At 65.7% G+C, this 27,944-nt stretch overlaps 2 protein-coding genes across 2 annotated transcripts in view; one reads left to right on the top strand and one right to left on the bottom strand.

The window, feature by feature from the left end:
• TINAGL1 (tubulointerstitial nephritis antigen like 1) overlaps positions 1 to 27,944 on the bottom strand; it is a 205,568-nt gene that overhangs the window by 162,535 nt on the left and 15,089 nt on the right. The window lies entirely within an intron of this gene.
• On the top strand, positions 4,831 to 27,699 carry COL16A1 (collagen type XVI alpha 1 chain). The gene is made up of 70 exons (XM_066335505.1): positions 4,831 to 4,906; positions 6,463 to 6,525; positions 6,642 to 6,759; positions 8,657 to 8,780; positions 8,866 to 9,141; positions 9,254 to 9,334; positions 9,880 to 10,011; positions 10,762 to 10,815; positions 12,570 to 12,605; positions 12,937 to 12,963; positions 13,392 to 13,454; positions 13,566 to 13,607; positions 13,720 to 13,764; positions 13,949 to 13,984; positions 14,129 to 14,191; positions 14,295 to 14,339; positions 14,422 to 14,517; positions 14,604 to 14,642; positions 14,863 to 14,907; positions 15,344 to 15,379; positions 15,519 to 15,626; positions 15,709 to 15,744; positions 15,831 to 15,866; positions 16,394 to 16,465; positions 16,560 to 16,604; positions 17,076 to 17,111; positions 17,217 to 17,270; positions 17,431 to 17,547; positions 17,654 to 17,689; positions 17,796 to 17,903; positions 17,981 to 18,103; positions 18,185 to 18,238; positions 18,675 to 18,716; positions 18,814 to 18,849; positions 18,979 to 19,032; positions 19,100 to 19,168; positions 19,244 to 19,288; positions 19,762 to 19,788; positions 19,866 to 19,931; positions 20,005 to 20,058; positions 20,143 to 20,196; positions 20,280 to 20,333; positions 20,423 to 20,467; positions 20,555 to 20,665; positions 20,909 to 20,944; positions 21,086 to 21,160; positions 21,281 to 21,325; positions 21,569 to 21,613; positions 22,685 to 22,738; positions 22,844 to 22,897; positions 23,484 to 23,537; positions 23,660 to 23,704; positions 23,806 to 23,859; positions 23,941 to 23,976; positions 24,251 to 24,313; positions 24,407 to 24,478; positions 24,710 to 24,763; positions 24,858 to 24,902; positions 25,087 to 25,131; positions 25,212 to 25,265; positions 25,381 to 25,434; positions 25,555 to 25,605; positions 25,696 to 25,785; positions 25,890 to 25,925; positions 26,043 to 26,087; positions 26,176 to 26,364; positions 26,463 to 26,529; positions 26,613 to 26,789; positions 27,240 to 27,317; positions 27,414 to 27,699. Exons 1-70 carry the CDS (start codon positions 4,831 to 4,833, stop codon positions 27,614 to 27,616), a joined length of 4,800 nt encoding a protein of 1,599 aa, XP_066191602.1. The 3' UTR covers positions 27,617 to 27,699.

Here is a 27,944-nt window from a genome sequence, read left to right on the forward strand (position 1 = left end):
GGGCAGGTGCTGTCGTTGTTGGAAATAAAAGTTCACTCTCTGTGGTGCCGTGGGGCCGCGGCCGCCGCCTCGTGCTTCGCCTGGGGGTGGCTGTCACTGTCACTGTCACCCAGTGGGGACCCCTCTGCCCCAAAAATCCCCCCCCCCCAACAGGGGCTGATCCTGCACCCACGTGCTGCAAATGAGCATCTGATCACGGGAGTAATTAATCATCACGGGAGTAATTAAAATTGAGGAAATTTGGAGGCTGGAGCAGCTGCAGGTGGGAGCTCCAGGCATCCGGAGCTGAGGGATGCAGCCTCTGGACATGGAGCTGGGGCAGCAGGAGCAGCAGCTCTGGAGGGAATTCTTGGAGCAGGAGCCGTGTTGGGACAGCGGTGCCGGAGGACAGGACATCCCTGCACGTCTGGGATGAGAGATTTTGGATAATGGCACTGAACCCCGCCCTGAGTGCTGTGGTGGGAGCGGATCCTGCTCATGGCTGTTCCTTCCCTCTGGGAAAAGCCTCCTGAGCTTCCTGAGGGCTTCTCGTGGACAGGACTTGGAAAGAGCAAAGGGCACTGCCCGGTTTGGACCCCGGGACAGGACAGGAGATGCTGCTCCCAGCCCCAGTGTGCCCGTGCTGGGGACACTGGGACACAGGATGTCACCACTGGAGTGGGGAGGCCTCTCCCTCTCCCCATCCTGGTACCTCCAGTTAAGATGGAAGTGCCAATTTCATAACCCAGTTCATCCCAGCAGCGGCGCCCAGTTTGAGTTTGGGCCACGGGAAGAAGTGATTTGGGGGTTCCGTAGTGGGAGTGAAGAGAAGGGGGTGGAAAGACCCAAATTATTCCACTGCCAACAGGGATCCAGCGGCGTGGAGATGAGCATGAGGACGTTGTGTGCCCATGCCAGGGGTGAGGACGGTGGGTGACAGGTCCTGGCACAGCCAGGGGGGCTCAGCCACGGCTCCCAGCCCCATGGAGGGTCAGGGGCACCGTCCCCTCCCTTCAGTGTCCCTAATCCTGCTGGTGAAGGCAGCCACATCCTCCAGCTCTGGTTTTTGGGATCCCCCCCGCCTCCAGCTTTGGGGGATCCGGGCCCTGCTCCAGCTCCTCCCCTCCTCTCCTTCCCAGCCAAACACAGCGGCGAGAGGCAGCGTCAGGGTTTCCTGGGGCATCTGTTGGCAATTAGCAGCTTTTATTACTCATGGAGACGCCAGATGGGGCGAGGGAACGGAGCCCGGGCGGGAGGCACAGGCTCGTGGTGTGTCCCAGCATTAAGGGGACAAGGGACAGCCCCCAGTCCTGAGGGATGGGGGTACAGGGTGGCTCAGGGCACATCCCAGAGCTCTGGAGCCGTTTTTCCATCTGCAGCTCCCACCAGGAGCCAAGCTGTGTCCCCCCAGCGCCAAAAATGTGCAGTTTAAGGGGCGGAAATGATGGAGAAGAGGCTCTGAGGCTGCGCGGCCACGGGGGAGCTCCGGGAAAGAAATTTCACCAAAAAGAGGCAAAAAAAAAGTGCTGTTCTAGCACGGCGGACACAAACGGCCCAGCGAGGCTGGAAAGAATTCCTGCAGGCGCTCTCCTTCCTGGCTGGAATTAGGCGGTGGGAAGGGGGTGGAATCGTGCCTGGATCGGTGCAGAAATTAATGCTGAACCGCTGAAATCCTCACCGCAGGAATTCCCTCCTGCGCCTCGTCCAGGCCGGCAGCTGCCTCGGAGCCAACGTGGTCATCCCAACCCCTCGTTCCCAGGATTTGGGGAGCCTTTGAGGGGGAAAAGCTGAGCTCGGAATGGGGAGCCCCAGGGTGACACAACCACCGCGGTGACGCTTTGGGGGCTCCGAGGCAAAATCATCTCCAGGCCGAAAATTGCGGGGCTCTGCTCCGGCTCGTGTTTCTTGGCAGGCGGAGCGGCAGTTTCTTGGAAGCTCGGCCGTGCCTGTGCTTTTTCCGTGCTGGGATGGCGGGCAGGAGCTGCGGGATCCTGCTTTCCATCCCCCCGCTCGGCGCCGCTCCAAGACACAGTTCTGGAGAGGCGGGATCCAGCTTCTTCTTTCCCCTCTGGAAATGCCGATCCCGTGCACTGGAACAGCAGCGGGAAGCAGGAGCTGAGCGGAGAGGAGTTTTCCACGCTGCTATCACCCCTGGGGTTGTTCCGGGTGGCTTTTGTGCCGCCGGGTTGGGGACAACCAACCCTGGGCGCTGAGGGAAACTGAGGCACGGGACGGGTGACTCGATTGTAATCCCTCCGAAGTGTTCTGCAGAAGGATTGAGGAGCTGTAGGGGATGGGATGAGGCCGCCCTTCATCCCTGCTCTGCTCTGGGGTTGGGATGAGATGTGGGGCCAGTTTTGGGGTCGTGTCCCCCCACGCACAGGACACACAAACCCCCAAACCCCCACCCGCCCCGGGCTGATCGCTGCTGGGCGGCCCCAAAGAACAGCCCGAGGTGAACAATCATCTTAAACGCGGCAAACCAGAGAAGTTTCCTTTATTTTCCTTCCCACTCGCTTTAATTACCCTTAATTACTTCAGCAGGCACCTCGCGGGAGCGTTGTCACCGCGTCGCCGGGACCTGGCGGGCAAGCGACTGGCGGAGCCGAGCCGCTGGGGTTGCCCACGACAGCTTATTTACTGCCTCCGCCTAAGCAGCAGTTGTTAATTAGCGACTTTATGGAGATCCATGCGTCCCTGACGCGTCTGCAAAGCTGCAGCCTGAACAGATCCGTCACAATTTGGGAGAAAACGCGGCTGGAGCCATCCTGAGGGTGCTGGGATGGGGCCGTGGGGATGCCGCAGGATGCTTTGCACCCCTCAGGCTCAAATTTGCCTGAGCTGGACTGGTTTTTTAGGGGGGGGGTTTAGGGCGGCCTGGCACGAGTGGGAATGGGAGGCTGGAGCAGAGAGGGGCAGTCAGGCCTTAGGGCAGCATTCCAGGCCCCGGGGCAGAATTCCAGGCTGGCACATCCCATCGGCGCGGGGTTGGGAGCTGGGATGGGCGCCGGATTCCCTCAGGGTTTGGCAGGGCTCTGGGAAATCAACATTGCTGCTGCTGCTGCTGCCGCCGCTGCCGGGGCCGTGGGAGCAGCAGCGGTGGCAGCCGCAGGGATGGCGGTGGCAGTCACAGGGATGGCGGTGACAGCCGCAGGGATGGCGGTGGCAGCGATCCCCGTCTCAGCGCTCTGATCCCCCCCACGGCCACCTCGCCCTGAGCCAGGCTGTCCCCAAGCCACCCCAAGGCGCAGGGAGGGGACACCAGCTCCGTGTCGCACAGCGGGCTGGTTGTCCCCGTGCCTCGGAGCTGCTGCCGGGGGTGATGCCAGCGAAGGAGCATCCTTGAGGGACACCCTCCTTCCTTAGGGACAGACGTTCTGGCACTCGGCGATGCCACCGCCGGTGCCAGCAGCCGGGTGCCCTGCGGGGAGGGACAGGCGTTCCACAGGGACGGCAGCCAGGGAATGGGCGACACCCCAGCCCCGGGATTGGGGTTCCCCTTTTCCGGGCCGGGATCCAGCGCCCGGAGCGGGGCGACGAGGGTGGGGAAGGAGGGAAGGAGCTGCCGGGGGAGGCGCCCGGGGGTGGAGGAGGAGGAGGAGGAGGGCGGGGATGCGAAGGCGGGCGGCAGCCCGGGCCCCCCCGGTTTGGGGGGTGGTGCGGAGGGCGGGCAGCGCTTTGGGGGGGCGGCTCAGCCCCCCCAACCCGGAGGGAGGCGGGGAAGGCGGCGGGGGTGGCGCGGCGGCTCCCGGTGTCCCGAGCCGGAGTTCCCGGTGTCCCGCGGCGGAGTTCCCGGTGTCCCGCACCCCCCCGAGCCCCGCGCAGGTGAGCCCCGGGCAGCCCCGCTCCGGGGGCGGGCGGAGGCCGGTCCTGCGGCGGGCCGGGCCGGGCCGAGGGGGGATTCCCGTTAATCCCCGGAGTTAATCACGCCCCGGGGCCGCGGGGACCCGCCGGTGCGGAGGGTGCGGCGCAGGGAAGGCGGGCAGCGGGCCCGGGGAGCCGGGGATAGCCGAGTGGGGGGCGTGGAGGGTGCAGGGGGGTGGGTGCCAGGCCGGGGGAGCCGGGTGACAGCTCAGGGGACAACCCCTAAAGGGCTGTGGTTGGGGACAGAGGGGCTGGGAGCCTGGGAAGGGCTGCGGGTGCCAGAGAGCCCCGAGCAGACCCCGCAGCCGGGGGTCCCGGGGGCTGTGCGTGGGCTGGAGAACAGGGATGCACGTCCCGCCCTGGCAGCAGCCCCTGGAGCCGAGTGTGTCCGGTCTGCCCCGGCTCCGCTCCCGCCTGCAGCCCCGGCTTGCCTCGTGGCAGGAAGCAGGAGGGAGGCCAGGTTGGGGTGACCTGCAGGGACACCCCGGGATCCACGCGGGACCGGGAGATAAAGCGGGAGGCAGCGAGACCTCCGTGGGTGGGTGCACGCAGGAGGTGCCCGGCTCCGCTCTGGGGACGCTGAGCCACCGCGTTTCCGAGTGCTGGGTCTGACCCACAGGGATGCTGAGGCTCGGGGTGGGTGTGGAGCACATCCATGGGGACCACAGTGACCTCCCCAAAACATCGCCGAGCCGTGGCCGGGAGGGTCAGTGTCACCCTGTTCTGGTGACTTCCCGGGCCAGTAGGGTCATTGTCACTCTGTGCTGGTGACTTCCCTGGCCAGGAGGGTCATTGTCACTCTGTGCCGGTGACTTCCCGGGCCAGGAGGGTCATTGTCACTCTGTGCCGGTGACTTCCCGGGCCAGGAGGGTCATTGTCACTCTGTGCCGGTGACTTCCCTGGTGTGGGCACGGGCTGGTGGCCTCCAGGTGCCCATCCCGCTGCTGCCCGGGGTCTCTCCCTTGCAGGCCCTGAGCCGCGGGCACCATGAGGGGTCTCTGGGCCCTGGCGCTCGCCGGGCTCCTCAGCGCCTGCCGGGGGAAGGAGCTGCCGCCAGCGGAAGGTGAGGAGCCACCTTCGTCCTTTGCCTGTCCCTGCGGCGGGGAGGGGACGGCTGGGTCACACCCGGGGGTGACAAAGCAGGTCACAGACACGCCGCGAGCTGTGCCAGGTCCCCACGTGCCAGGAGACACCCCGACACCGCCCCCGCGGCCATCAGGGAGGGATGGGGACACTGCCCGGGGACACTCGGCAGCCAAAGGTGGAGCCGGGGCCGGGCGGGGCAGGTGAGCCAGGACCGGCCCGGGCACTGTGAGGATGCACAGAGCTCCCCGGGGAGGTTTGGCCTCCAGCCGCCAGTCCGGAGGAGGTTTGGCCGTGATCCACACCGTGATGGAGGGCTGCGGAGTGTCCACGTGCGGCTGGGGACAGGGACACTGAGCCCAGCTCTGCCGGGGTGTCCCCGCCGCGGGATGAGCTCCGCGCTCCAGGGGAGGAGCCGCTGGAAGCGACGCAGGGGTGCATCAGGCTCGGTGGGGGTGGAGCGGTGGCTCGGGGGACCCGGGTTTGTCCTGTCATTGTCACCCGCTCCTGCGTGGCCTCCCGTGTCCCGGCCTTTCCTGCGGGACAGAGGGATGGACAGGCGAGATTCTCCTTCGGGATCAGCAGCAGGACCGCCAGAGGCTTCAAAGGGATGGCGCTGGGGGTGATTGATGTGTCCCCTGCCCTGCCGAGAGTGATGTCAGCGCTGCCTGGAGGGGACACTGCTCCGGGCTGTGACATTCACAACTCCCGCTGCCGTGGCCGTGTCTGAGGTCGCCAGGGCCACAGCGTGTCCCCACACCACTGCTGGCCCTGTGGGCAGCCCGGGTCATCACCCACGGTGGTGCCAGGCTCTGGGATAGAGGTGGGCAGGGGTTTGGGGGGCTCAGAGACCCCCCGGGAACACCCGAGGAAGAGGAGGGAGAACCGTCGGTGCCCATCCTGCCCCAGGGCCGGTTTGTGCGGAGACAAAACAAATCCCTCTCTCTCCCTTTTTGTTTACTCCTTCATCTCGCACCTCCCGACATCTGGCGCATCTGGAGGTGGGCCGCTGCTGCCGGGGCCGTGATTTATCCCTGCGAACAGCGGCGGCCCCGCCGTGACCGCGCCTGACACGGCATTTCCTGCGCCTCAGCCTCGGGCTGGACCCTGCCGCCTGTCCCCGAGGGCCCCCAGCTCCGAGCTGTCCCCGCGATGGGACAGGAGCCCACGGCTCCCGGTGGCACTGTGGGTGTCCCTGGCGCCCCGCCGAGTGTCCTGATGCCGGTTCCAGCCGCGGGGCTGTCTGCAGGCGGAACAGGCCAGGGCTGGGGAAAACATTTCACCTGTGGGAGGCGGCTCTGTGCCCTCCGAGCTGCTCCTGGAGCGTTCCAGCCTCGCTCCTGCCGGCTGCCGGCAGCTGGGGCTGTCCTGGGAGAGGGGTTTGGTCGGTCTGTGCTGCCTCCGGGGGCTGGGGTCAGCTCCTGGCATCACCCCGAGACCCTCCTGGGCTTGGGGAGCTCTGTGTGGTCCCACCCTGCTGGTCCCAGCGTGCCTGGGGACACTGCGGTGACAGTGGTGTGCTGCTTTGCCTCACAGGGGAGCTGTGCCCGCAGCTCTGGGAGGAGGATCTGGCTGGGGACAAGTTTGAGAATGTCACGGGTAAGGAAAGACCCTCTCCAGGATCCCCTGACACCCCCAGATGGCCTCTGTGTCCTGCCTGGGGACTGTCATCTGTGCCAGGTGCCAGGTCTCATGTCCCCTGCTCTGTCCTGCAGGTTTTAACCTGATTAAAAGGTTCGATCTACTGAAGATCTCGTCCATCAAGAAGATCCGGAGCACCCGGGGGCCGCCAGTGCTGCGCCTGGGCACCGTGCCCCTGGTCCAACCCACGCAGTGAGTGACCAAAGAGGTGGCCTTGGGTGACCCCTGAGGTGGCCCTGAGTGACCCTCAGGTGACCCCCGGCACCATCCCCTGGGTGTGGTGAACTTGGGGTCAGGGTGAAGCTGGGTGGGCTTTGCCCTTAGCTCGTGCCAGGGCTGCCAGGCAGCTCCGTGTCACCCGTGGGGACACTGGGAACAACCCCAGGGCTACCCCAGCACCTTCCTCCTCGAAAGTAAACCCCGGGCTGCCACGGTTCTGCTGGGTGCTGGCCAGGCCTTGCGCAAGCGGGGCTCTGTGGCGGCTCTGCGGCTGCTCTTGGCAGAGCCCGCGGGGTCCACACAGCTCCAGAGGCTGCTCAGCCCCGAGCAGCGGTGTGGGGCTGCCGGGGGGGCACAGGGGGGCTGGCCTTTGTCCCCTCCATCTCTGGTGCCCGCCGTGCCAGGGCTGGCAGGGACGGTGCAGCGTGGCAGCGTGGCAGAGGATCCACGTCCTCGGGACGTCCCTTTGTCCCCACATCACCCCGGAGCTGGCACAGAGCTGGGCCGGGCATGGGGCTCTCCAGAGGGCCAGACATCCAGCCCGGGCAGCCAAATCCCTGGATGGTTTTGGGATGGATGGTGGATGCTCCAGGCTGGTGTTGCTCTTGGCCGAGGGGGGCTCCTGGAATCTCTGATCCAGCCTGGGGGAGTCTGGATGTGGGGACAGGCTGTGAAATCCTCTAGGTGCTCACCCCAGTGCCCAGCCGGGGTGTCCCCATGCCCCACGGGGCACCGCTGGCCTTGTCCCAGTCCCCGTCCCCTGGCGCAGCTCCAGAGCAGTGGCTTGGCGAGCCGTGGCTCTGGCCGGGAGCGGAGCCGAGCCCGGAGCGAATATTTCCAGTGGTTTAAGGGGCTGTGGGCGAGCTGGGAAAGGGGAAAGGCTGCCACAGCCGCCTGGCGATGGTGGATGCGTCTCCTGCCTTCCCAGGGACTGGATTTTGGGATAAGAGCACGGCCCCGAGCGCTGCAGCCACCCCAGCAGGGCCATCTTTGGGGTGCAGAGTGTGGGGCGGGTGATGGGGGCGTTTGGGGTGACAGATCACGTGGCGGCACTGTGGTGGCATTTGGGGGTGACAGATCCCGGCAGGACCTACCAGGGGTTGTTGGGGTGATGCTGCCACCTGAAAATGCCCCATGCCTGTGCTGTGGGGTTTTGGGGTGCTGTGGGGTTTGGGGTGCTGTAGATTTTGGGGTGCTATGGGGTGCTGTAGGTTTAGGGTGCTATGGGGTTTTGGGGTGCTGTGGGGTTTTGGGAGCTGTGGATTTTGGGGTGCTGTGGGGTTTTGGGGTGCTGTGGGGTTTTGGGTGCTATGGGGTTTTGGGGTGCTGTGGGGTTTTGGGGAGCTGTGGGGTTTTGGGAGCTGTGGTTTTGGGGTGCTGTGGGGTTTGGAGTGCTGTGGGGTTTTGGATGCTGTGGGGTTTGGAGTGCTGTGGGGTTTTGGGTGCTGTGGGGTTTGGGGTGCTGTGGGGTTTTGGGAGCTGTGGGGTTTTGGGAGCTGTGGATTTTGGGGTGCTGTGGGGTTTGGAGTGCTGTGGGGTTTTGGGTGCTGTGGGGTTTTGGGGTGCTGTGGGGTTTGGAGTGCTGTGGGGTTTTGGGAGCTGTGGATTTTGGGGTGCTGTGGGGTTTGGGGTGCTGTGGGGTTTTGGGAGCTGTGGGGTTTTGGGAGCTGTGGATTTTGGGGTGCTGTGGGGTTTTGGGGTGCTGTGGGGTTTTGGGAGCTGTGGATTTTGGGGTGCTGTGGGGTTTGGGGTGCTGTGGGGTTTTGGGGTGCTGTGGGGTTTTGGGAGCTGTGGGGTCCGGCCCTGGCCCTCAGCCTTGGTGCCATCCCCAGAGCACCCCACAGCCACCTCAACGCCTCTGTCCCCACAGACTCGTGTTCCCCCGGGGGCTGCCCCCTGCCTTCACCATGGTCTTCACCTTGCTGCTGAAGAAGAACAGCACCGGGGAGCACTGGTACCTCTTCCAGGTCACCGACCGCCAGGGATACCCGCAGGTAAATCCCGGGAAGGCGGCGGGGACACACCAGGGGACAGCCAGGAGGATGTCCCTGAGCGCCTCGCTGTCCCCTCCGTGCTCAGCTCTCCCTGTCCGTGCACGGCCCGGAGAAAAGCCTGGAATTCCAAGGCAGGACACCGGGAGCCGCCTTCCTCAGCGCCGTGTTCTCGGGCAAAGCCGTGGCGTCGCTTTTCGACGGCCGGTGGCACAAGGTGGTGGTGGCCGTGCAGGGCCACGCCGTGTCCGTGCACCTGGACTGCTCCTCCATCTCCTCCAAGCCGCTGGCACCGCGCCGGGCGCTCAGCCCGGAGGGAAACACCTTCCTGGGGCTGGACGCCGTGCGGGGCAGCCCGGTCCGGGTGAGTGAGTGAGTGAGTGAGTGAGTGAGGGGCAGCCCGCGGGGCTCGGGGCAGCTCCGGCCCGCCTGTGGTGACCCGCCCGTGGTGACCCCTGACCCGCCGCCCGCCGCAGTTTGACCTCCAGCAAGCTCACATCTACTGTGACCCCGAGCTGGCCAGGCAGGAGGGGTGCTGCGAGATCTCGGCCAGCGGGGTGAGTACTCCCGGGTGTCCCCCGAGTGTCCCCCGAGTGTCCCTGGGTGTCCCCCGAGTGTCCCCCGGCTGTCCCCTGAGTGCCCCCGAGTGTCCCTGAGTGCCCCCGAGTGTTCCTGGGTGTTCCCTGAGTGTCCCCCGGCTGTTCCCCGAGTGCCCCCGGGTGTCCCCCGAGTGTCCCCGAGTGTCCCTGAGTGTCCCCCGAGTGCCCCCGGGTATCCCTGGGTGTCCCTCGACTGTCTCTCGAGTGTCCCTGAGTGCCTCCGGGTATCCCTGTGTGTCCCAGAGTGTCCCCGGGTGTCCCTGAGTGCCCTCGGGTGTCCCTGGGTGTCCCTGAGCTCTCCTGAGTCCCCACCCCAGTCCCGGCCAGACCTTGGAACTGCCCAGGGAATCCCGCTCAGGGATTTCCGCACAGGGGAAACTGAGGCGCAGGTCTGTCCCCTTTGTGTCACCTCCTCGTGCTGCCTGTCCCCACGGCTGTCCCCACGGCTGTCCCCACGACTGTCCCCACGGCTGTCCCGCGGCGACGTCGCTGTCTCCCCGCAGTGCCAGACGGAAGCGCCCAAGACCCGGCGGCAAGCGGAGCTGCTGCAGAGCAGTAACCTCATCGAGATGGTGCCGCAGCCCGAGGGCCGCGTGTTCACCCGCTGCTTCTGCCTGGAGGAGCCGCTGGGCACCGTGAGCTCCGGCGGCCCCGGCCCGGCCCCGTCTCCATCCCCTGTCCCAGTCCTGGTCCCTGTCCCCATCTCCATCCCCACCCCCTGCCCCATCCTGTCCCAGCCCGGGCTCCATCCCTGTCCACACCCCAGGCCCATCCTGGTCCTTGTCCTCATCTCCATCTCCACATCCGGCCCCATCCCGGTCCCATCCTTGTCCCTGTCCCTGGCTCTGACCCAATCCCCACCCCAGTGTCATCCCTGTTCCCATCTCTGTCCCCACTCTGGGCCTGTCCTAGTCCCCATCTTCAGCCCCACCCTGGGTTCCCATCCTGGTTCTCCATCCCTGTCCCCATCCCGTCCCTGTCCCATTCCCTGTCCCCATCCCATCCCTGTCCCCATCCCTGTCCCCATCCCGTCCCTGTCCCATTCCCTGTCCCCATCCCGTCCCTGTCCCATTCCCTGTCCCCATCCCATCCCTGTCCCCATCCCTGTCCCCATCCCTGTCCCCATCCCATCCCTGTCCCCATCCTTGTCCCGGTGCACCCACGTTGATCCAGCCCCTGGAAAATCCCAGCCTCGCTTTCCCCCCACACCGTGAGGCCGGGGAGGGAGGTTTGTGTTCCTGAGGGAATGAGGGAAGTCTCCTGCGCTCCCACCGCCGCCTCACCCCGGGGTGTCCGGGCGGGAGAACCCGGGATTCATGGACAGGGAGCACCCAGGGGTGGGACAATCCCGGCAGGCAGCACCCCGTGCTCTTCCCTCCCTACAGGAGCCGGGGAGACCCTCGGGAAGGACCAGCCTGAGGGACGACCCCAAGGACAAGGTGAGGGTGTCCCTGTTCCTGGCACACCTGGCTGTGCTCCAGTGCCACCCCAGAGTGTCACCCACTGTCCCAGACCTGGCTGTCCCCATCCTGGCACACCTGGCTGTGCCCCAGTGCCACCCCAGAGTGTCACCCACTGTCCCAGCCTGGCTGTCCCCATCCTGGCACACCTGGCTGTGCTCCAGTGCCACCCCAGAGTGCCACCAACTGTCCCAGACCTGGCTGTCCTGTTCCTGGCACACCCAGCTCTGCTCCAGTGCCACCCCAGAGTGTCACCAACTGTCCCAGCCTGGCTGTCCCCATCCTGGCACACCTGGCTGTGTTTCAGTGCCACCCCAGGGTGTCACCCACTGTCCCAGACCTGGCTGTCCCCATCCTGGCACACCTGGCTGTGCTCCAGTGCCACCCCAGAGTGTCACCAACTGTCCCAGACCTCGCTGTCCCCATCCTGGCACACCTGGCTGTGTTCCAGTGCCACCCCAGGGTGTCACCAGCTGTCCCAGACCTGACTGTCCCCATCCTGGCACACCCGGCTGTGCTCCAGTGCCACCCCAGAGTGTCACCAACTGTCCCAGACCTGACTGTCCTGTTCCTGGCACACCTGGCTGTGCCCCAGTGCCACCCCAGAGTGTCACCAACTGTCCCAGACCAGGCTGCCCCCATCCTGGCACACCTGGCTGTGCTCCAGTGCCACCCCAGAGTGCCACCAACTGTCCCAGCCCCAGGCTGGCTGTCACCCTGCCCCGTTTGGGAACTCCGGGCCGCTTCCAGCGCTGCGGGGACCCCGGGAAGAGCGGCTGCTCCTCTCCCTCGAGCGGGGGCTGAGGCCCCAGTGGCTCGGCGCTGCCGCTGGAGCCATCCCAGCTCCGGCCAAGGGGCTCTTTGTTCCCTCCGAGCGTCTCCGGAGCGCTGCCAGAGGCTGGGGAACGTCTCCAGCGCTCCCGTTCCTCAGCCCTGAACGTCTCTGGGATCCCTCAGCCCACCACGGGGACACTCACTCACATCAGGGGTTGTGGGGACAAAGCCACGTCCTGCCCTGTCCCCGGTGCCATGGGGAGAGGCTGGGCTGGTCACAGCCCCGCGGGGAGAGCAGGGTCACCTCCCCAGGGAGGAAACGCCGCGGGTTTCCCGTCCCCATCCGGGAATTCCCTGTGCGCAGGGAGCTGCAGGGCTGCGGGAGGGGCTGCAGGGGATCCCCACGGCCCTGGGGTGCCCGGGGCAGCGGGGCGGCCGCTGTGGGGTTTGGGGTGCTGTAGGTTTTGGGGCGCTGTGGGGTTTGGGGTGATTTGGGGTATGGGGTGCTGTGGGGTTTGGGATGATTTGGGGTTTTGGGGTGATTTGGGGTTTTGGGGTGATTGTGGGGTTTGGGCTGATTTGGGGTTTTGGGGTGATTTGGGGTTTGGGGCGTTGTGGGGTTTGAATGCTATGGGGTTTGGGATGCTGTAGGTTTTGGGGGTACTGTGGGGTTTTTGGGAGGTTTTTTGGGTGCTGTAGGGTTTTTGGGTGCTGTGGGGTTTGGGGTGCTGTGGATTTTGGGGTGCTGTAGGGTTTGGGGTGCTGTGGCATTTGGGTGCTGTGGGTTTGGGTGCTGTGGGGTTTTGGGGCACTGTGGAGTTTTTGGGTGCTGTAGGGTTTGGGTGCTGTGGATTGTGGGTGCTGTGAGTTGTGGGTGCTGTGGGGTTTGGGTGCTGTGGGTTTGGGTGCCTCGGGCAGTGTGTGGGGCTGCTCCAAGTTTCCACCCCTGTCTCCTCCAGTGCCCGCCCTGCTCGCCCCAGATGGCATCAGGAAACGTGAGTGTGACACTGGGCACGGGCACCCCGAGCTGGGCTGCGGTGACAAAAGCCACCCGGGTGCTGTCACCAGCCCCCCACGACCCCACAGCTCCTCCTGGCCCAGCGCCCTGCAACATCTGGAAGGCCCCTGATCCTTTCCAGATGTGGCCCCATTCCTCCAGCACCCGCTGGCTGGGGGGTGGGGGGATGGCAGGGAGGTGGCAGGTGTTGGGGACCCCTCGTGCCCCATGGTGGCACTTGGGGACAGGGTGGGGACCGTGGTGGGCTCAGGGCTCTGCTGTTTGAAGCCGCCATGGCTTTTGGGGACACTTTTCTGCTGTCCCCACAGGTCACCCTCGGTCCCCCAGGCCCAAAGGTAGGTTTGTCACCCCCCAGGTGACAGCGGGAGTGTGGCTGTGCCAGGGCATCGCTGGCAGGAGCTGTGGGCACACATGGGGACACCCTGTGTCCCTTTGTCACCCTCCCTGTGCCCGTTTGTCACCCTCCCTGTGCTACTTTGTCACCTACCTTGTGCCCATTTGTCACCCACCCTGTGCCTGTCACCCACCTTTGTGCCCCTTTGTCACCCACCTTTGTGCCCATGGGTCACCCACCCTGTGCCCCTTTGTCACTCACCTTTGTGCCCGTTTGTCACCCACCTTGTGCCCCTTTGTCACCCACCCTGTGCCTGTTTGTCACCCACCTTTGTGCCCCTTTGTCACCCTCCCTGTGCCCCTTTGTCACCCACCCTGTGCCCCTTTTTCACCCTCCCTGTGCCCCTTTGTCACCCTCCCTCTCTTGCAGGGCACCAAGGGCGAGCGGGGCCTCCCTGGCACCGCCGGTGGCAAAGGGGAGAAGGGTGACCGTGTGAGTGTCCCTGGTGTCCCCCCTTCTGCTGGGGGGCTGCTGCCTGGGGGTCCTCCTGTCCCCCCAAACCCCCCAACCCTGCCCCCTGAGCCACCTCTCCCCTCTCCGCAGGGCATGGACTGTGTGCGCACCCACCCCGGCGGTCCCGTGCAGGTGAGACCCCCCAGACCCTCCCCAAACTCCCCCCAGACCCTCCCCAGACCCTCCCCAGACCGTCCCCAGACCCCCTCTCTGCCCCCCTCTCACCTCCTCCTCCTCCTCGCAGTGCGCCGAGGGGCCGCGGGGTGAGAAGGGACAGCGTGGGCAGGTGGTAAGTGACACTCAGCTGTGGGGACAATGTGTGGGGACACTGCGGGGGTCCCCCTGCCCTGGGCTGTCCGGGAGGGGTCCAGCTCTGCGGGTCCAGCTCCGTGTGGGCAGGAAAGGAGCAGGAGGTGCCCACCTGGGCACCTGCAGGATCCCACCTGGGCGCCCACTTTGTGTTTTCCGTGCAGGGACTCCCGGGGCCAGCTGGCACCGAGGGGCAGAAGGTGAGCCCAGCCACCTGTGGGTCCTGGCATGGCAGCAGGGACACCTGGGATGGCGACAGAGCTGCCAGGACCTGCCACTACCAACCTGACTAGCTTGGGTGGCACCGTGGGTGACGCCACAGGTGACACCTGTCCGTCCTGCAGGGCCAGAAGGGTGACAAAGGTGACGGGGGACTGCAGGGCAAGCCGGGGCGCCCTGGGCGTGACGTGAGTAGTGCTGGGTGGTCTCTGGGCACCCCCTGGGCACCCCTGGGCATCCCCCAGGGCATCCCGGCCACAGGATCCTTCACACCCCGTCCCCTCCTGGCAGGGCCGGCCCGGAGAGATCTGCGTGGTGGGGCCCAAGGGCCAGAAGGTACCTGGGGGGGCTTTGGGGGTCATGGGGTGGGACATGGGGCACCTGGTGGCACTGTCACACCTCTCCCATTGTCCTCCAGGGTGACCCCGGCCTCGTGGGACCTGAGGGGCTGGCCGGTGAACCAGGACCCCCAGGCAGGCCAGGACCCCCAGGGATCGGCCTTCCAGGGAAGCCGGTGAGGAGCCCTGAGCCCAGGGGTGTCCCCGTGGTGGGCACTGCCACCCCACAGCTGCCTAACACCACCCTCTGTGTCCCTTTCAGGGTGACCCTGGTGGCCCCCCAGGGCTGAAAGGAGAGAAGGTGAGTGGAGGGAAAGGGATCCCAGCTGCCAGGACAGGGAATTCCACCCAGAGCCAGATCCAGGGCCGAGCTGGAGCCACCAACAAACTCCATCTGGGTGGCCCAAAGACCTGGCTTTAGGGGGCAGGAAACCCCCCGAGGGGACAGAAGTGTCACAGAGGGCCCAGGGCTGTGGCGTTCCCCCTTTGCTGGGCTCAGGTTTTCCCATCTCTGGCTCCAGGGCAGCCCGGGAGCTCCTGGACCCGGAGGATCGCCTGGGACACCCGTGAGTAGCGGGAGCCAAAGCCGGGGTCAGCGCCGGGTCTCTTGGCTCGGGGTCGGGGCTGTTTGGCCGGAGAGGTGACGGGATCTGGGCCTGGGAGCTGAGAGGGATTTGGGAAAACCGGGAGCCAAGAGGAATTAGGGAAAACTGGGAGCCAAAAGGGCTTTGGGAAAAGCAGGAGCCGAGAGGGATTTGGGAAAACCGGGAGCCAAGAGGAATTTGGGAAAAGCAGGAGCTGAGAGGGATTTGGGAAAACCGGGATCCAAAAGAGCTTTGGGAAAAGCTGGAGCCAAGAGGGATTTGGGAACAGCAGCATCCTCGCTTGGAGCCAGCAGCATCCCGTGACACGGCTGGTGGCCAGCTGAGGGCTGCTGGGTGGCACTGATGGGACACTCCGTGACCTCCCTGAATCAGTCCCGTCTCCACTTTTGTCCCGCAGGGTCTCCCGGGAGTCGTGGGGCCGAAAGGAGACAAGGTGGGTGACAGGGACAGGGCGGTGACAGGGACAGGGCGGTGACAGGGACAGGGACAGGGTGGCCCTGGGCACATCCCCCGGTCTCGGGGCTGCCTGGGGGTCACCCCCCGGCCTCTGTGTCACCGCTCCCACCGGGCAGGGCGAGCCGTGCGAGGTGTGTCCCACTGTCGCCGAGGGGCTGCTCGGTGCCATCGGAATTCCAGGAGTTCGGGGAGAGCCCGGAGCGCCCGGCAGGGACGGGACCTCGGTGAGTCTGACCCCAGCGGTGTGTGGGCTGGAGCGGTGTCACCTCAGCATCCCTGATGTCCCCTCTCTTTCCTCCTCCTCAGGACACCCCCGGCCCCGCGGGACCCAAAGGGGACAGGGTAGGTGACACGGGGAGGGCTGGGTTGTCCCCAGCTGGAGCTGAGGGGACACCGAGCACCTCCCGGCTCCGGCTCTTCCTTCCCAGGGAGATCCCGGCATCCAGGGCATGAAAGGGGAGAAGGTGAGTGTGTGACCCCCGGTGCCATCCCCCGGATCGGCCACGGCAGATCCTGAGAAACGGGAAAAATCCGAATTTTGGGCAAAAAAACCCGGAATTGGGGGGAAACACCTGAAATTTAGATGTTGGTTGAAGCGTCTGTCTACTAAACAGGAGATTGTGGGTTCGAATCCCAGCGGTGCCTTTTACCCCAGCACCTCGGTTTGTTTTTTGGAGGGGACACCCCTTATTTAACGGGGAACACTTCGTTTTGAGGGAACCCCCCGAATTTGGGGAGAACCCCCCCGAATTTGGCTGGAAAAAAACCCCCGAATTCTGGGGAAATCCCCCGGATTTTGACTGGGGAAAAGCCCCCAAATTTGGGGGGAAACCCCCCAACTTTAGCTGGGAGAAAACCCCGAATTTTGGGTGGAATACCCCTAAATTTTGGATGGAAAAAACACCCTGATTTTGGGGGGTTTATTTGATTAAAGTAAACCAAATAAACTCCCAAAATAAGGCGGAATTCCGGGTCCCTCCTGCCATCCCAGGGGGACTCGTGCCTGTCCTGTGATCTCCGTGCGCTCGCCGCGCTGCACCGCGGCCCCGCCGAGGGGGAGCCGGTGAGTTCCGGGCCGGGACCCCCCTGTCCCACGCCGGGGTGACACCCAGGGGTGCTGTGGGTGCCGGGTGAGTGACCATGGTGGTGTCCAGCAGGGCCAGATGGAGCTGTCCGGGCTGGCTGGCGTCAAGGGCGAGAAGGTGAGTGACCCCTGCCCCTAAAATCCTGTTCTCTCTTCACATCCCTGGGAGTGACCGGGTCATCCCATGGGGCCGGGGAAGGCTTGGCTGATCCTGGCCCTCAATCTGATCCCGGTCCTAATTCTGTTCCTGGTCCTAATTTTGTTCGTGGTCCTAATTCTGATCCCGGCACTAATTCTGATCCTGACCCTGAATCGGTTCCTGACCCTAATTCTGTTCTTGGCCCTAATTCTGATCCTGGCCCTAATTCTGATCCCAGCCCTAATTCTGATCCCGACCCTAATTCTGATCCTGACCCTAATTCTGATCCCAGCCCTAATTCTGATCCCGACCCTAATTCTGATCCTGACCCTAATTCTGATCCCGGCCCTAATTCTGATCCCAGCCCTAATTCTGATCCCGACCCTAATTCTGATCCCAGCCCTAATTCTGTTCCTGACCCTAATTCTGTTCCTGGCCCTGCTGTTTCAGGGGGACAGTGGCCATGTGGGACCCACGGGCAGCCCGGTGAGTGGGGACACTGTGGGGACTCATGGGATGCAGGAGGGGTTCGGGGGCTCAGCCGAGTTTTGGGGACCGCGGTGTCACCTCTGCTGTGGGTCCTTGGCACAGGGAATCCCGGGACAGAAGGGAGATCCAGGCGTGCCGGGACTCAAGGGAGAGAAGGTGAGGCCAGCCCTGGGGACACCCCCGTCCCTGTCACCTCCCCAGCTGAGACCTGGCACAGCGCTGAGCTGGAGGGGACAGGGGGCCATGAGCCCACCCCCGTTCCCACCGTGTCGCGGTCCCCAAAGCCACCTGGCAGCAGGGATTGTCCCCATTGCAGGGCGAGCAGTGCGGGCAGTGCCCTCCCACCCCGCAAGCCCTCCAGGGGACGGCGACAGTGGTGACAATGCCGGGGCCACCGGGAGAAAGGGGCGCTGCTGGCCCCGCGGGCAGAGCGGTGAGTGTCCCCCGTGTCCCCCGTGTCCCCCGTGTCCCCCGTGTCCCCCGTGTCCGTTTTTGGGGGGAACGCCCCACCCTGACCCCCCATTCCTGCGTTTCCCCAGGGCAGACCCGGCGACGCTGGCGAGAAGGGACAGAAGGTGACAGGGGCTGGGAGTGGCTCCCGGTGGGGTTGGTGGTGGCAGAGGGCGCTGTGACCCCTGTGCGCCGTGTCGCCGTGCCAGCTTTGTCCCCTCTCTGCGCCAGGGCGACGCTGGCAGCCCCGGGGACCCGGGCACGCCGGGCACGGCCGGTGTCCCCGGGCTGTCGGGTGAGCCTGGCATCAGGGGACCCGCCGGCCCTAAAGGCGACAAGGTGAGACCCCAACATTTTGAGCGGCTGTCACCCGTCACCGCGGTGTCACCAACTCCTCTCCTGTCCCCTCCCCGCAGGGTGACGCGTGCCAGCCCTGCCCCGCCGTGCCCGGGGACCTCTCGGACGTGGTTGGCATCCCGGGCAAACCCGGGGACAAAGGGGACCAGGGCCCGCCGGGCGTGGGCCAGCCGGGCAGACCCGTGAGTGTCCCCTCCTGTCCCCGCGGTCACAGCGCCTTGGTGGCACCGTGTCCTCGGGGTGACGCCGCCGCTGTGTTTTAGGGGAAGCCGGGGCTGCCGGGGGTGCAGGGCCCCGCCGGGCCCAAGGGGCTGCAGGTGAGTGGGCTGTGGGCTCCTGGGGACACCTCTGTGTCTGTAACGGGGTACAGGGGCTGCGTGTGGGGCCCTGGGGACACCTCGGTGTCCCTAGTGGGGTGTGGGGTCTGGGTTTGGGGTCCTGGGGACACCTCTGTGGGTGAGTGGGGTGTGGCTGTGGGCTTCTGGGGACACCTCACTACCCCTCGATGTCAATAGTGGGGTGCAGGGGCTGGGTGTGAGGTTCTGGGGACACCTCTGTCTCCCTAGTGAGGTGTGGGGTCTGGGTTTGGGGTCCTGGGGACACCTCACTGCCCCTCTGTGTCCATAATGGGGTGTGGGGTTTTGGGGACGCCTCACTGCCCCTCTGTGGGGTGTGGGGTCCTGGGGACACCTCACTGCCCCTCTGTGGGGTTTGGGGTTTTGGGGACACCCCACTGCCCCTCCGTGTCCGTAGGGTGAGCCAGGACCACGAGGGATCGGCCAGCCGGGACCTCAGGTGGGTTTGGGGTTTTGGGGTGCCTGTGTTGTCCCCTGCTGTCCTCCATGCCACCAGGGTGGCTCTGGTGGCTTTCACACACTCTGCCTTTCCGCAGGGAGACCCCGGCAGCGCCGGACCCCCCGGACCCCCGGTGAGTTTGGGGTTTTTGGGGTGCCCAGCCCGGGGTGATGTGGCACAGCGGGGTCACACCCCTTGTGGTGGCTCTGGGGACACTCTTGTCCCCTCACTGAGTGGCACTAACACCTTGTCCTGCCCCCAGGGCCCCCCAGGACCTCAGGGACCCCCGGGGACAGCGGCAGAGAAAGGAGCCAAGGTAAGGGAGCGTCCCCCAGCCCTGGGTGTCCCCCGTGCTCCCCATTCCTGCTGTCCGTCCTCTGCAGGGATCTCCGGGTCCCAAAGGTGCCACGGGACCCCCTGGACCGCCAGGGAGCGGCGTCACAGGGCCACCGGTGAGTCCTGCGTGGGCGTGGGCGGTGCCACCCTCCTGCCAACCTGGAGTTTCCTCACCCTCCTCTTCCTCGCAGGGCCCCGAGGGGCAGCGGGGGCTCCCCGGCTCCAGCGGGCAGAAGGTGGGTGCTGGGGGGCTGCGCCAGGGGGTCAGGGGTGATCTTGTTGTGCACCAAAACGACACAAGGGTTTTGATTTTTGATGGCCGAAAAGGAGTTCTTTATTTATTTTGGATGTGTCTTTTTTTTTTTTTTTTTTTAAATACTGTTTTATACAGTATTTTTAATACTGTTTTATACAGGTTTGATTGGCCACAAGGAAACAAACCCCTTCGATCACATTGGTCAAACCAGAGGGACATAAAAAAAAAAAAAAAGTCCCTCTTGAACAAAAAACAAACAGAATAAAAAGTAAACCGAGTTCTCAGTTCCTAAAAAACATTTCTTGTTTAAAGAAAATTCCTTGAGAAAGGGATTACAGAAACCCAAAGGTGTCACACACGAGCTAAAACTCCCTGAGGGTGGTCACGCGGTGGGTGGGGGGCACCGGGGGCTGCCCTAACTCCCATCTCCGGTTTTTTTTTCCCCTCTGGCAGGGGGAGAAAGGCGCCCAGGGAGAGAAGGTGAGTGGGGCTCCGGGTGGGGCTGTGCCCCCCGTGCCACCCCCTGCCCACCCCGCCCTCACCCCCTGTGCCCACAGGGAGACCCCGGGGAGTGCTCCTGCCCCTCCAGCCCCCGCCAGGACCCCAACTACAACGGCATGCCGGTGAGTGTCACCTCCCCCTGGCTCTGTGTCACCCTCCCGGTGCCCTTTCACCCCCCCGAACTCTCCTCCGCAGGGAGCCCCGGGATTATGGAGCGGGATGTCCTGGCAGCCCCAGCCCGGCCCGCAGGTCTGTGCCATCCCACCCGTGCCCCTCTCACCCTCCTCCCGTCCCCTTTGGCCTGTCTCTGACTGTGTTTTGGGGCTCTGGCAGGGTCCCCCCGGAGCTCCCGGTCCCCCCGGGCCGCCCGGTGCCCCCGGCCGCCAGGTGAGCGCTGGGACAGGGGAGGAGCAGCGGGGTCCATCCTCAGCCTTTAAGGGCAGGTTTTGAACGTTCCCTGTGGGATTTAGGGAATGCCGGGACACAACGGCTTACCCGGGCTGCCTGGGCCGGCCGGAGACCTGGTAAGTGGTGACAATTGCCACGGCGATGTCCCCTGTCCTGGGGACAATCCCTCTCTCCTCCATCTCTCCATCCATCCCTCTTTTCCCAGGGACCTCTGGCCGTCATGGCCGAGAGGAACATGGAGGTGCTGAAGGTGAGAGGCTCAGGGTGGGGTTGGGGTCCCCCTCCTGCCCTTGGGGACCCCTCGGGACACCCCTGACTCCCCTTTATCCCCCCCCAGACTCTCTGTGGGGACTGTGCCCAGCTGCAGGCAGCCCTGGAAGCTCCCGAGGGGCTGGAGAAGGAGGATGGGGGAATGCCTGGTGCCCCCGGCAGCGAGAACTGTGCCCGGGTGAGAAATTCCCAGAGCTCGGGGTGCGAATTCCAGCGCTCAGCATCCCCCGAGCCCCGCGGGGGTGAGCTTGGAGAGACGCTCCCGAGTCCCGGGGAATTGGATTTTGCGGGATTTGGGGGAAGAGCCGCGCTCTAGGCAGGCTCTGGGGGCTCTGGGAATGCGGGCAGGCTCCCAGGGACAGGGACAGGCTCGTCCCCTGTCATCTCTGTCCCCTTGGGTGACTCCGGGGTTTTCTTCCAGTGCTTTGCGCAGTTCCCGAGGGCGGAGGAGGCTCGGGTGAGTGACCCTGGTGTCCTTGTCCCCAAGGATGGTCCTTGCTGCGCACCCACGGCTGCCCCCCAGCTGTGGGGGGCTTTGGGGAGGCTCCGCAGTGGGTGGTGGGCAGCGCCATCCCTGACGTGTCCCCATTCCCTGCAGGGTGACAGTCCTGACTGCGCCGGTCATCCCGGGCTGCCGGGAGCACCAGGAATCCCGGGAGAGAGAGGAGAGCAGGTGAGTGAGCTCCAACCCATCCCACCGACCCTCTGCTGCCCTTCCCGGGGGCTGTGACACGTCCCGCGGTGGCCCTCGGGGCTGTCCCCACCTCTGTGGTCACACCTGTCACCCCCCCAGGGCTCCCCAGGACTGCGGGGACCTCCAGGACCACCCGGACCCATCGTGAGTACCCCAGCCCGGGGTGTGGGGGGGTTCTGGGGGGCTCGGAGCCCCTCAAAGCAGGTTGCCAAAGGGGCCTGGTGACGGGCGCAGAGGGACGCGGCCGTGGCGAGGCACAGGCGTGACACGGATGTCCCCACGGAGGCTGGAGGAGGTGACGGTGCTGCCAGCCCGGCTCTGTGGCACACCCAGGGCTCAGCCCAGCGCCTTTTTTCCAAGCTGTGACCTCGGTGTTTCTCCCCTCAGGGCCCCCCGGGCTTTCCTGGAACGCCGGGCGCCCCCGGACTGCCCGTAAGAAAAGCCAGCACGGCTCCGCTCTGTGCCCTGTGTCGCTGTCGCTTGGTTTGGCTGTGTCCCTTGTCCCCCTGTCCCCGCCGGGAGCAGCCGCAGCACAGCTGCCCTTCCACTTCCACTCCATCTCCATCCCGCCATTCCCTCTCCTCCATCCCAAAGCAGGGGGTCCCGGCGGACCCGGGCTCGGATCGTCCTCAGCTCAGCGATTTGGGGCTGGCACTTGTCACCTGCCGGGTCCCCTCAGCACGGCGGGACATGGCGCGGCTCCGGGAGCGCCGGGGACACGTGTGTGACCCGTCACAGCTGCCCTGATGGTCACCGGGGACAGCCCTGGTGGGGGCCAGGAGCATCCTGTGTGTGGCCGGTGCTGCTGGGCTCATCCTCCTCCTCTGGTCACTCCTCTGAGGTCACTCTGTGGTCACTCTGTGGTCACTCAGCCTCCACCACCATGTCCATCTTCATCTCCATCTTCATCCTCATCTCCACCTCCATCATCTCCATCCTGCTGCTCCCGCCCTGCTCCCCACAGGAGCTGGTGGCGGCGGCTCTCGGAGGATCCCGCGCTCCTGCTCGTGTCCCCTCGTCCACTAATGTCACCGTCACCCCACGGGCTCTCCGGGGCTCTCTGGGGCTCTCTGTGGGCCGTGCTCTGCGGTGTGCCAGCGCGTCCTGTCCTTCTCTGTCACCTCGGCACCACGTCACCCCACTAACCCACCCCGCAGGGATGTCCCCATGGTGCTCCAGGCTGTCCTCGTGTCACCCTGGGAGGAGGACGGGGGGCACCAGGTTGGAGCTGAGGGCTGGAGCCCCCCCAGGGCTGAGCTGTGCGTGACCCCAAGGTCACAGCGCCAGGGTTTGAGTGTCCCCACCACACCTGGGCGCTGACCCTGGTGCCTGCAGGGGCGCAGGGAGCCCGGGCAGGGTCCCAGCAGGGTCCCAGCAGGGTCCCAGCAGGCTGGCACAGGTCACAGACCCCAGGGGCTGTGCCCAGCTCCTGCTGCCAGGTGGGCACAGCCCCGGGAGGGCTGTAGGAGACCCCCCTGCATCTCCTCTCTTCTCCCCACCAAGGGTCTCCAAGGGGAGCGCGGCCCTGCCGGGCTGGCCGGAGCCAAGGGGGAGCCGGTGAGTGCTGTGGGACCAGGGCACAGGGGGACGTTGGTGGCCCATGGGGGTTGGCACCTGCTTGGGGCACTGTGGGTGGCTCAATGTCATTGTCCTCACACACAGGGACCTCCAGGACAACCCGGCTACCCCGGGGCCACGGGGCCCCCCGGCCTTCCTGTGAGTATTGGGGGGACCAGGCAGCCCCTGCCAGCCCCTTGTGCCCTCTGGGGTCCCCATGGCCCCTCTGGGGCTCACTGAGACCCCCCATGTGGCAGCTGGGGGACCCTGGTGGGCGCAGAGTGCTGTGTTCCTGCAGGGCTCATCCCTGTCCCGTCCCATCCCACCCCACCCCACACATTCCCAGTGCCCTGTTCATCCATGCCACGGCCATCTGCACCCCGAGTGGGCTCCCTCTGTGTCCCCAAATCCCATCCGTGCCCCAAATCCCATCCGTGCTCCATGTGCCACCTGTGCCAAATACCCAATGTGTGTCCCGTGTCCTTTCCGTGGCCCATATCCCATCCCTGCCCCATTACTCATCCATGCCCCAACCCGCCCCAAATGCCACCCGTGCCCCGTATCCCATCCCTGCCCTGAATCCCATCCCTGCCCCATGTCCCATCCAAACCCCCACATCCCACCCATACCCCAAATCCCACCCCTGTGCCATGTCCTGTCCATGTCCCACCCGTGCCCCATGTCCCACCCCTGCCCTAAATCCCACCCGTGCCCCATGTCCCACCTTGTCACCTCCCTTCCCCAGGGCAGCAAAGGCGAGCGAGGCTACGTGGGCCCCCCCGGAGAGAAAGGGGAGCTGGTGAGTCCCTCGGGGCCCTGCTCGGGGTGCAGTGGGGCCGGGGGCTCCCCCAGCTGCCCCCTCCCTGTGGGGCTGGACGGACCCCAGCCCCATCCCTCTGATCCTATTCCCGTCCTTCCCAGGGACCCCCCGGCGTGGATGGGCTGCCCGGTCCTGTGGGGCCAGCGGTAGGTGCCCACCCTGGGGGCTGTGGGGGGGTTGTGGGGGGCTGTGGGGGGTTGTGGGGGGCTGTGGGGTGCTCCCACCACCTCATCCCATCTCTCCACAGGGTCCCAGGGGTGAGCGGGGTCTCCCAGGAAGTGCCGGAGAGAAAGGGGACCAGGTGAGTGTCCCCAAAAGGGGCAGGACCCCCACGGGGTAGGGGGTGGCTGTGGGGTCTGGCTCAGCTCTTGTCTCTCCACAGGGTTTCCAGGGCCAGCCTGGCTTCCCGGGACCGCCGGTGAGTGAATCCTACTGGGAATTTTGAGTGCGTCCCACTGGGAATTCCAGCCCCTGGGAGATGTCCCATCCCTGGCTGCGTGTCCCCGTGTCCCTGCAGCACCAGAGATGCGGGGACACGAGTGGGATGAGGTGCAGGGAGCAGCCCCAAATCAATCCCATTAAAATGAGCTGGGAAAGAGCGGGATTTATGGGATTTGTGGGAATTGTGGAATTTATTGGCTGGGCTTTTCCATTGGGATCCCCTCTTCACTAAATACCCCTCGTCCCTTTAGGGTCCCCCTGGTTTCCCAGGAAAGGTCGGTCCAGCCGGGCCACCAGGACCTGCGGCCGAGAAGGTGAGTGCCAGGGACAAGTGCCACCGGGCAGTGGCCCTGTGGTGTCACCTCTTGTCCCTCGGGCTGTGCCTGTGACCTCCTGTGGCTCTGCAGGGCAGCGAGGGCATGCGAGGCCCCACGGGGATGCCGGGACCCCCCGGGCCCCCTGGACCCCCGGGAATCCAGGTAAGACCCCCTCTGCGTGTCACCCTTAGGTGCTCCTGAGAGTGCCACTGGCTGTTCCCATTCCCAGAGACCCGTTCCCACTCCCAGGGATTTTTCCCCATTCCCAGGGATTTTTCCCCATTCCCAGGGATCTGTTCCCATTCCCTGGGGTGCCCTGAGCAAGTCCCTCAGGGACCTCCCAGATCTCCCCAGTGCAAACCTCGCTGTGACACTGTCCCCTTGTCCCCGCAGGGCCCCGCTGGCGTGGAAGGACTGGATGGCAAGGACGGGAAGCCCGGGCTGAGGGTAAGGCTCCGGAGCTCTCTGGGGTTTGGTGGGGGGCAGCCACCCTACATCCCCCCCCCCAGGACACCCCCAACCCATTTCTCTCTCTCCCCAGGGTGACCCTGGTCCCCCCGGGCCACCAGGGATGATGGGTCCTCCGGTGAGTGACAACACTCCTTGTCACCCCCCTGCTGCCAACACCGGAGTCCCCTGAGCCGGGACTGTCCCCCAGCATGTTCCTGGGGACACTGAGCTGCGGGTGGTGGCCCTGGACCAACACTTCAGGGTCATGGTCACCTGCTGTGCCACTCTGGGACCCTCACCCAGCTCTTTTCTCTCTCCAGGGCTTCAAGGGCAAGACAGGACACCCAGGGCTGCCAGGCCCCAAGGTGAGCGATGGTGGCACTGGGTGGTGACATCCCCAGGGACCTCGGGGACGGCCAATCCACTCATTGCCCTGTCCTTTTAGGGTGACTGTGGCAAACCCGGCCCCCCGGGGAGCACGGGCCGGCCGGGAGCAGAGGTGAGTGAGGGCTGGGTGACCCCTGGGTGGGTCTGGCACTTGTCACCACCCTGCCTTCCTTGTCACCACCCTCTCCCCTTCCTCCTCCTCCTCCTCCTCACCTTGCCTTCCTCAGGGTGACCCCGGACCCATGGGACCCCAAGGCCGCCAGGGACCCCCAGGGCTCATCGTGAGTTGGAGCTGTCCCCCATGTCACACCCCTGAGGGGGTCACCGCGGGGACTCCCTCCTGTGCAGGGAGTGGGGACATGGCTGTGACCCCCAGCTGACCGCTGTGTCTCTGTCCCCAGGGTCCCCCCGGCAGCCCGGGACAGCCGGGTCCCGCTGGCCTGGCCGGAGTGGTGAGTAGTGCCGGGGGCTTCTCTTTGGGGTTTGGGGTGGGGAGGAGCAGGTTTGGGGTCCCCCATTCCCACCCCGCCGCTCTCCCGCAGGGAGTGAAGGGCGAGCGCGGCTCCGTGGGCGAGCGGGGGCTGCCGGGGATGCCAGGACAGCCGGGACCCCCGGGACACCCGGGACCACCGGTGAGTGCTGCGGGGCACCCACCCCGTACCCCCGGCACAGCGGTGACACTGTGCGGTGTCCCCGCGGTGTCCCCACCTCACGCTGCCCCTCTGTGACCTGGCAGGGAGAGCAGGGACCGGACGGACCCGTTGGGAAAGAGGTAAGAGAGGGAGTTTTCTGGAACTTTCCTGCCCCGCTGGGCGCAGGGATGGATTGTGACATCCTCTGGGTGTCCCCAAAGTGGGGACATCCCTGTCACGCTGCTCCTGTTTTCCAGGGCCCCCCAGGAAAACCGGGCATCGCGGGGCCGGCCGGACAGAAGGTGAGGGGAGTCTGGCTGTGCCACCAGGGTCACCCCGGTGTCCCACAGCCGTCGTGCCACCCCAGAGCCGAGCTTTTCCTGTCCGCAGGGTGACGCTGGATCCCCCGGCGAGAGGGGATACCCGGGGGAGAAGGGCAGAGCCGGGATGCCCGGGGGCCCGGGGAAAAGCGGCTCCATGGGGCTCGTGGGGCCACGGGGACCCGCGGGAGAGAGGGGACCCCCGGGCTCACCGGGCCCCGCGGGCAGCCCCGGCCTGCCGGGACCGCCGGGGATGATGGTAAGGACCGGCGGATGTGTGGAGGGGCAGGAGCCTGTCCCTTGTGGCTGGGCGCGGTGGCCGTGTCCCCTCGCCTGTCCCCTCGTGTGTCCCCGCAGGGAGATGTGGTGAATTACGACGAGGTCAAGAGGTTCATCCGGCAGGAGCTGAACAAGATGTTTGACGGTAACGGGGGGGTGAGGGGACAAGCACCGAGGTGCCACCCCGTGTGTCCCACACGGCGCTGAGCTCGGTCCCTGTCCCCGCAGAGCGGATGGCGTATTACACCTCCCGGCTGCATTTCCCGGTGGAGATGGTGGCAGCCCCGGGCAGACCCGGTCCCCCCGGCAAGGACGGGCTGCCCGGCCGGCCGGGACCCCCCGGCTCCCCGGGGATGCCGGGCCAGATCGGCAGAGAGGGGCGGCAGGGCGTGCCGGGCATGCGGGGTACGTGCTGCTCCCCCGGGGTGTTCCCGGTGTCCCCAGGACGTTCCCGGTGTCCCCAGGGCATTCGCTGTGTCCCTGGGCTGTTCCTATTGTCCCCATCACGTTCCCAGTGTCCCCCGAGTACTCCAAGTGTCTCTGGGTGCTCCCAGTGTCCTCATCATGTTCTCGATGTCTCTGGGGTGTTCCCGGTGTCCCTGCGGTGCTCCCGGTGTCCCCAGGACATTCCCAATGTCCCTGGAATGTTCTCAGTGTCCCTGGGATGTTCGTGGTGTCCCCAGGACCGTCCCAGTGTCCCCAGGACATTCTCAGTGTCCCCGGGATGTTCCCGGTGTCCCCAGGACATTCCCAGTGTCCCCGGGATGTTCCCGGTGTCCCCAGGACATTCCCAGTGTCCCCGGGATGTCGCGGCTGTGCCGGGCTCTCACCCCTCTCCGTCCCCCTCTCTCCCAGGTGAGCCGGGTGCCAAAGGAGAGAAAGGCGAGAAAGGCGTGGGGCTGATGGGGGACAGCGGCCCCCCGGGACCCCCAGGTGAGCCCCTCCTCACCTCCTCATGGCCCCCAGCCCCACGCTGGGCTTTGCTGCCACCTCCTCACCCCATCCCTTCTTTCTCCCCATCACTTCCAGGTCCCCAAGGGCCACCAGGCTACGGGAAGATGGGTCCCCCGGGCCCCGTGGGGCAGCAGGGAATCCCCGGCATCCCCGGTCCTCCCGGAGCCACGGGGCAGCCGGGCAAAACGGGCCACTGCAGCCCCGCCGAGTGCCTGGGGGCCGTGCCCATGGAGCAGCCGCTCTTCCAGCCCAAGAACGTCAAGGGTCCCTTCGGCTGAGCGACATCTCCGTGTCCCCCCAGGCCGAAATTGCTGTTAATATTGTTAATATTGTTTCCCCGCTGTGCCGGGGCCGTGCCCGTCGCGGGCTGGGGGAGGCTCGGGGGTTGTTGTACAGCTCCGTGGCAATCGAGGGGGCGGGTGGATCCTGTCCCCTCCCCAAAAAATACACCTGTGCTGGTGGCCCCGCGTGTCCCGGCTCCGTGACTGGACACGGGTGGGCTCTGGGTCCTCCGCTGCCCTGTCCCCAGCCCTGTCACCGGGGGATGATGCTCGGGCCGGTGCTGAGGCCACTCTGGTTGGGGACACGGGGACCCTGAGCTCCCTG

Source organism: Sylvia atricapilla, chromosome 24, assembly GCF_009819655.1.
Source record: "Sylvia atricapilla isolate bSylAtr1 chromosome 24, bSylAtr1.pri, whole genome shotgun sequence".
Lineage (NCBI taxonomy): Eukaryota > Metazoa > Chordata > Aves > Passeriformes > Sylviidae > Sylvia > Sylvia atricapilla.

Coding starts and splice junctions, on each gene's coding strand:
- COL16A1 (XM_066335505.1), top strand. CDS start 4,831: ATGAGGGGTCTCTGGGCCCTGGCGCTCGCCGGGCTCCTCAGCGCCTGC. Junction 20,666..20,908: donor GCAGCGAGAACTGTGCCCGG/GTGAGAAATTCC, acceptor GTTTTCTTCCAG/TGCTTTGCGCAGTTCCCGAG. Junction 25,132..25,211: donor CAGGGCTGCCAGGCCCCAAG/GTGAGCGATGGT, acceptor CTGTCCTTTTAG/GGTGACTGTGGCAAACCCGG.